Genomic DNA, 7676 nt, shown 5'->3' with positions numbered 1-7676 from the left:
GTGTCGCCCTGTCACCCAGGCTAGAGTGCCGTGATGCGATCTGTGCTCACTCACTGCAGCCTCCGCCTCCCAGGTTCAAGTGACTCTCCTGCCTCAGCCTCCCGAGTAAGTGGGACTACAGGTGCGCACCACCACACCCAGCTAATTTTTTGTATTTTATGTAGAGGCGGGGTTTCACTATGTTGGCTAGGCTGGTGTCGAACTCCTGACCTCAAGTGGTCAGCCCGCCTTGACCTCCCAAAGTGCTGGGATTACAGGTGTGAGCCACTGTGCCCAGTCTTTTTATATCATTTTAAAATTAAGTTTATTAAAACATTAAGTAGAATATTCAAAGTTTACATTATTTTAGAACCTTTTTTTGTTTAACCCTCAACTATATTTCTAAAACTGAACAGTCATATTTTTTATTTTCCTGAAAGTATTAATTATTCAGGTTCTTGGTAGTGCCTCAGATCCTAATTTTGAATATGAGTTGAGTGAGATAATTATGTAAAAGTACTGTGTCACCTGTAAAGAACCAAATAAATGTAATTTGTTGGATTTTAGGTGTTGGAAGTATAGAAGATTCCATGTTTATTCTGATTCCATAATATGCTTGGTCTTCCTTCTGATTGTTATTATTTACACCTTTCTTATTGAAGTTGGGTATGGGAATGGAGAAGATAGTAAACAGTTACAGCTAATCAAGATTTATTAGTGTGAGCATCTTTGTCTTTTTTTATTTCCCCTTGTTGGTTGAATAAGCTAACTCAGTATGAGTCGATTTTTTAAAGTGGTTATTTAAATTCATATTAATAATTGAGTAGTTCTCTTATCTAAGTCAGGTGTTGGCAAACTGTTGCCGATAGGCCAAATCTGGCCGGCAGCCTGTACAACCAGCAAGCTATGGATGGTTTTTACATTCTAAAAAGAACAGAACACTGCCACAAAGATTGCATGGACCTGCAGCACCCCAGATAGTCACCATCTGGCCCCTATTCTAAGCCATTTTAAAATTTAGACAATACCTTTCTTTCACTTTTTAAAGCTATTATCTATGTATTAGTTTTTATATTGAAATACCTTTTATGAATTGGAGAAACTCTGTTGTCTCTGAGATAATGAGAGTAGCCTGTAAGAAATTATTTTAGCCTTCTGACCCTCAGCTATTTGTTTTCACCCGTCTTCTTGTTTTAATGCCCTTATCAGCTATGGTAGTGCTCAGTATTTGGTCAGAAAACTGACTCCTCTGTCATGGGTATATTCTTCTATATATCTTCAGCTATCAAGAGCTTAATATTTATCCTATTCTTTAATTTGGGTTTTTGGGTTACCCAACATATTTTGCTCCTCAAATTAATATTTTTCAGATCCTCAAAAGAAAGATTCAGAGACCAAGACTTAGCATCATGTGACAGAGACAGGAGTTCAAGAGACAGATCACCTCGTGACAGAGATCGGAAAGATAAGAAGCGGTCCTATGAGAGTGCTAATGGCAGATCAGAAGACAGGAGGAGCTCTGAAGAGCGCGAAGCAGGGGAGATCTAACTAGCTGTGTACATTTCTTCAATCCTTAAGCTTCCTATGGAGTTACGTACTATTGTTTAGTTCACAGCTGTTCAGGGCGACAGTGAGCAGATCCAGACACCAGATCCAGCTAGGCTAGATGTACAGTATCTAACTTTATCTGAACTGAACCTGTTTTCCTTCATGATGCCTAAAACTACATCCATAGTTTCTGGTGAACCTGTAATACAGTTCTGAAAGTACAGTTTTATATAATAAGATGCTGATCTCTTTATTCTTTCAAGTAAGAGTGATAGTGAACAAATTGTGTTACTTGCCTTGGGATTTTTTGAACGTTTGTAAAATGCTGTCTTCCTAGTCCAAACAGCTGCAGCTTTGGGCATTTTTCTTTTTAATTCTTCTTCCTCTGACTTTGTATCCCTTAATACCTACACTCTCCAATTGTAAGAGAAAGGGGGCAGGGAAGCAATATAGCTTCCATTCTAAGGCTGTATTCCTGTTATGAATTACTAGCTGATTACAGTTCAGAGCATTGATCCTGGAATGTGTGTCGGAGAAATTTAAAATACTGGGGTTTGTTTAATGGTGCCTATTTAGAGTTGGAAGTTGAACAGCTGTTGCATTACATACTTTTGCTTTTTTATTGAAATTTTGAAATCAAACTTGTCTTGATTTTTCTGTTCTGTTGAATTGCTATGTTCAGGATGTTCTTGGGGGGTGGGGGCAGGGACTCTTTTCGTAATAAGCACTTGTTTTATTTTGTGCGTGTGGAGTATAAAGGCTACACCCTTATTGTAAAAAATAATAATAAAATGAAAGAAACAATCACCACCACCATTATTAAACTGTAACTTGTCTAGTAAATTGTCACTAGAACTATTTGCTGTGGGCATTTCCTCTATTCTGTTACATCATTAACAGTGCCTTACTGTGCAAGGCACCAAAGGACATAAATATGTACTTGCAAAGATTCCAGATGAGCTGTTCACGTGGGCCCCTTGCTGACTATATTCCAGCCACTTAAGGGTTGTTTGTAATGACCATTAGAGAGAAGGACTGGACCTGCAGAAGAAACCGGGGTGTTTTTATTCTCATTCAACAAACCCAAATAAAAACAGTATATGTAACCAACATAATGAGACTAAGTTTCTGCATTGAAGAGGTGTATATCTACTAGTAACTTAAACTGTACTTGGCAGGTATCACTTGTGATTCTAGAAATTCTGAGGAAGAAAAATTCCTTAAGTAATGAAATTAGTATCTGTGGGTAAGGTCACCTTTCAAGAACTGTTAATGTCCTTCGTCCCCAAGTTTGACAGATTTGATGTCAGGCATGTGGGCCTGTGTGAAGGTGGTGAGAGAATGGGAAACTAAGGCCATTCTAAGTGATACCAGATTACATAAAAAAAAAAAAAAAACCCTCATCAAGTTCCCAATTTACCAAGCTATGCCTCATTAACTGAGGGTTTTCTGCTGGATTTGGTTCCACACATGCAATTTATATGACATTTAATCTGAGAGACCCATCTGCCTCAGTGGCCCGTTTCCCTTCTTTTATTTTTGGTTGCTGAGAAATGTTTTGTATCTGCTTTGTTCCTGGTAGTCTGTGCTGTTCTAAATCCTTACAAGCACTTCGGATTTCATACATTGGGGTTTGGAGTAAAATCAAAAGGACTAACTGGTTGGTGTGAGGAAGAATGTCTGGGACCTGGCCCATTATAATAGTGTATCTGGACTTAGATTTTGAACTCTAAAGCATAAATACAGTTGGAATGGAACACTTGTAGAAATAACACAGGTCTGTGTATCAGTGGTTACTGCAGTTGTGGTTTCTAGGTGGTACAGGCTGCCCCAGCACGAACAGGGCATGAAGTGCACCGTCACTGCGGGGCTGCATGCCACACTGGACCACTTCAACTGCATGGCTCTTTACATGATTGATGCCACTGAATTAGAATAAAATCTCAAATCTTAATATCACTATCTCATACACAGTTTTTGGTCTTTCTGTGTTAGTGACTGGTAGAAAGCAGAACTAAGTATGTCGTATTTGCAAAAAACTTTTGTTCCTCTGGGGAATGTTTTGCTAGGTTTTTACCTTCAGTAAGGTTTCCTTCATTTTGCTGTCATCAAGTATTACCCTAAAGCTCCTTTGCTGAGCTTATCAACACCAACTAAAACTAAGGAAAAAAGCCTCCTTTAATAGGTACATTTTAAAATTTATTTTATTTTATTTTTTTTTTGAGATGGAGTTTCACTCTTGTTGCCCAGGCTGGAGTGCAATGGTGCAATCTCAGCTCACTGCAACCTCTGCCTCCTGGGTTCCAGCAGTTCTCCTGCCTCAGCCTCCCAAGTAGCTAGGATTACAGATGTGCACCACCATGCCGGGCTAATTTTTGTATTTTTAGTAGAGACAGGGTTTCATCATGTTGTCCAGGCTGGTCTCAAACTCCTGGCCTCAGGTGATCTGCCCACCTCGGCCTCCCAAAGTGCTGGGAGTATAAGGCATGAGCAACCCTCCCCACCCTACCCCTGCCAGGCTTGTTTTTTAAACAAAGACTTTACCTGTGATTATTAGACCTAAAACCAATATACCTTTATCTTTTCCAAGTTCCCTCTTTCCCCTCCATGTTACATTTTAAGAATCTATTTTTAGTGATAACTTTCAACATTGGCCTTTTGAGCCATCAACAAGTATGCATTACAATTTCCACGAACACTTTTGCCATTTGATGTAGTAAATTCTTTCAAAATGGTTTTTAGGTAATGGTTATGTATATCATTTAAGTTTTTTCAAATAAATGCTGGTTATAATTGTTAAATGTTTATAGTTTTTTTTTTGTTTTGTTTTGTTTTAATACAAGGTCTTGCTATGTCACCAAGCTAGAGCACAGTGGCATGATCTTAGTTCACTGCAACCTCAATGTCCTGGGCACAAATGATCTTCCCACTTCACCCTCCCAGTGTGCTGGAATTATAGGCACGTACCACTATGCCCAGCTAATTAGAAAAGAAAAGTATTTGTACAGGCCGGGTGTGGTGATTCATGTCTGTAATATCAGCATTTTGGGAGGCCGAGGCAGGCGGATCACTTGAGGTCAGGAGTTCAAGACCAGCCTGGCCAACATGGTGAAACCCCATCTCTACTAAAAAAAAAAAAAAAAAAAAAAAAAAAAAAAAAAGAAAAGTAGCCGGGTGTGGTAGCACACACCTGTAGTCTCAGCTATTTGGGAGGCTTAAGGCACGAGAATCATTTGAACCCAAGAGGCAGAGGCAGAGGCTGCAGTGAGCCGAGATACTCCAGCCTGGGCAACAGAGTGAGACTTCGTCTCAAAAAAAAACCAAACAAAATTAGCTGGGCATGGTGGCACATACCTGTAATCCCAGCTACTCCAGAGACTGAGGCAGGAGAATCACTTGAACCCTGGAGGCAGAGGTTGCAGTGAGCCGAGATGGCGCCATTGCACTCCAGCCTGGACGACAAGAGTAAAACTCCCATCTAAAAAAAAAAAAAAATTTTAGAGATGGAGTCTTGCTTTATTGCCCAGGCTGGTCTCCAACTCCTGGGCTCAAGCAATTCTCCCACCTCAGCCTCCCAAGGTGCTGAGATTACAGGCATGAGCCACCACATCCAGCCCATTTACTGATTTTTTAGCTTTAAAATTCTAAGCAAATATTACATATCTAAAAAAAAACCACACATACCTAATGTGGGTGTTCAGCTGTTACGGCTATCCCAGTTGTGAAACCATTGAAACGTCCTTTCAACTGGTAAATTACCTGCTGCCCTGGGCTAGTGAGTGCCTGCCCCCAACGCAAGACCAGCAAGCACAGCCAGGAACCTCCAGCATTAGTTCACTACCACATGCTATACTGACTTAAATATTTTCAAACACATTCTTGTCTGTTTTGTATCTGAAAAAGCAGAAGCTATTTGATGTAATACTGATTTTCTTTCAAAAATGGTTTTTAGGTAATGGTTATCTACCTTTTAAGTTTTTTTCAAATAAATGCTGTAGGGTTTGTTTTTTCTTTTTTCTTTTTTAAGACAGGGTCTCACTCTGTTGCCCAGGCTGGTGTGCAGTGGCGCAAGCTCGGCTCACTACAGTCTCATCAACATGCTGGGCTCAGGCGATCTTTTCACCTCAGGCCCCTGAGTAGCTGGGACGACAGGCGTGTACCACCACCATTCCTGGCTAGTTGTAGTCTAAGAGACAGGGTTTCATCGTGTTGGCAAAGCTCATCTCCAACTCCTGAGCCCCAGCGATCTGCCTGCCTCGGTCTACATCATGATTTTATATCTTGACTGTTGATAATTAAAATTTCCTGGGGTATAAATAAGGCAATACAAAGTTGCCCTTTCTCAGTACTTTTCTCTGTACTGCCTGTTATTTGAAAAAGCATTTTCTCTCTCAAGGGAGTTAGGAAAGGTTAGAGAACTGAGAGAACAAGGGTTTCCCTAGGCAGAGGCTAAGTAGGGGAGAGCAGGCAGGGTTCTGTCAGCAGAGTAGTACTGGGGCCATGCGTGAGTGGGGCCTTGGAGGCTCTAGGGTCAGCAGGCAGCACACCTGCATGTTCTCCAGGTAGCAGCAGAAACAGGGTGTTAGAGGTTTGGGGTCTGTAGGCATATCTGGGGATCAGAACAAGCTAATGGCCAGCATTGGAGGGTTTAGGCTGAAGCAAGGCATTGAGACTCACAGAATTGGGCTGTCAGTCAAGCAAGGATCCAAGAGATGGGGCCAGCCAAGCAGAAGTCAAAGGCTGGTGCCAGCATCAAAATCTGCTCTGACGATCCTTTGGGAGACTGATTCTTCAAGTCTCAAATGCTGTTCACACCTGTCTGGATGCTGTTGGCCACCTGTAAAAGAAAATACGCTCAAATGGGCTTAAACTCTGAAGGGACCTTAGCAGCTCATGTGATTGAGTTGCATGCCAGCTCCATATCTTGGACTAGCACCTGAGCCCTATATCCATGTGAAGAGAAACCATTCCATCTTGTGTCTCTTAAAAGCAGGGCAACTTTTCCCAGGACCTCTCGCAGCCGCCTTCTCACATCTCTGTCCCTGGCACAGAGACCTACGTAGACAATGCTCGAATGTGGAATGAATTAATGAAGTGCCTCATTGTGCCCAACATAAGTTAACCCACACGATTTCATTTGATTTGTACAGCAATCCTGTGGTTATTCGAAGGGACCATATTCTATCACCATCATAGCTGTTTTCCAGAGTAGGAAGCTGAGCCATGCTGAGTGACTAATAGGACACAGTCAGCCGACAGCTTTTTGATTCTAAGTCCAAGGCTCTTCCTGGCATAAAGTTTTGTGATAGGTAGGTCTCAGCTGGGAGTGGCAAGAAGGGAGCAACAGAAATGTCCATCACAAAAAGGACTGAAATGAATGAAGCAGGATGATAACTGCAAGTACTGTCCTATTTCCAGCACCTTTTATTCTAGTCTCATAGTATCTCAAGCTGATTGTAACAGATAAACCCGTAGTTATCCAAATAACATGGTATATAGGAGTTACCATTTTTTGTTTTTTGTTTTAGACAGGGTCTTACCATGTTGCCCAGGCTGGGGTGCAATGGTGCACATGGCTTACTACAGTTTTGACCTCCTGGGCTCAAGTAATCCTCCTGCCTCAGCCTCTTGAATAGCCCCAGCCCCACCCACCACCCTCCCACTCAGCTAATTTTTTTTTTAATTTTTAAATTTTTTTTGCAGAGATGGGATCACGCCATGTTTCCCAGGCTGGTCTCAAACCCCTGAGCTCAAGGGATCCTCCCATCTTGGCCTCCCAAAGTGCTGGGAGTATAGGCATGAGCCACCCTGCCTGGCCAGTTACATTTTTTGATTTCTTGAAATTTTTGTTCAGAAAGTTTAATACAAATTGCTTGAAATCAATACAAAAATCTACTGGGTAATGAAATATAAAGGAGACTGAAGAGATGATAATCAGTAAAAGGGCTGGAACTCTGGATGTTTGTTTAAAAGGCTGGAATACTCGGGAGGCTGAGGCAGGAGAATGGCATGAACCTGGGAGGCGGAGCTTGCAGTGAGCTGAGATCCGGCCACTGCACTCCAGCCTGGGCGGCAGAGCGAGACTCCGTCTCAAAAAAAAAAAAAACAAATAAAAGGCTGGAATAACTGGAGAAATTAGGATATGGATT

The 7676-nt window shown here is 41.6% G+C and overlaps 1 protein-coding gene and 1 long non-coding RNA gene across 4 annotated transcripts in view; one reads left to right on the top strand and one right to left on the bottom strand.

The window, feature by feature from the left end:
• LOC105550525 (putative RNA-binding protein Luc7-like 2) overlaps positions 1-2637 on the top strand; it is a 111263-nt gene extending 108626 nt beyond the window's left edge. For all 3 annotated transcript variants that reach the window (XM_011995467.1, XM_011995464.1, XM_011995465.1), the window contains one exon: positions 1350-2637. In XM_011995467.1, the coding sequence (XP_011850857.1) occupies positions 1350-1527 (178 nt within the window). In that variant the 3' untranslated portion in view covers positions 1528-2637. The remainder of the gene's footprint in view (positions 1-1349) is intronic.
• The window catches only part of LOC105550526, a 9728-nt gene extending 3398 nt beyond the window's left edge, over positions 1-6330 (bottom strand). Inside the window, exons 1-2 of the long non-coding RNA XR_001007741.1 lie at positions 6205-6330; positions 2468-2568 (exon numbers count right to left, since the gene is read on the bottom strand). This is a non-coding gene — a long non-coding RNA (uncharacterized LOC105550526). The remainder of the gene's footprint in view (positions 1-2467; positions 2569-6204) is intronic.
• Positions 6331-7676: the final 1346 nt, after the last annotated feature.

The sequence above is a fragment of the Mandrillus leucophaeus genome, unplaced genomic scaffold, assembly GCF_000951045.1.
Source record: "Mandrillus leucophaeus isolate KB7577 unplaced genomic scaffold, Mleu.le_1.0 Scaffold49, whole genome shotgun sequence".
NCBI classification, from domain to species: Eukaryota; Metazoa; Chordata; class Mammalia; order Primates; family Cercopithecidae; genus Mandrillus; species Mandrillus leucophaeus.
Note: the sequence above shows the minus strand (reverse complement) of the source record. Positions and strands in the feature narration are given on the sequence as shown.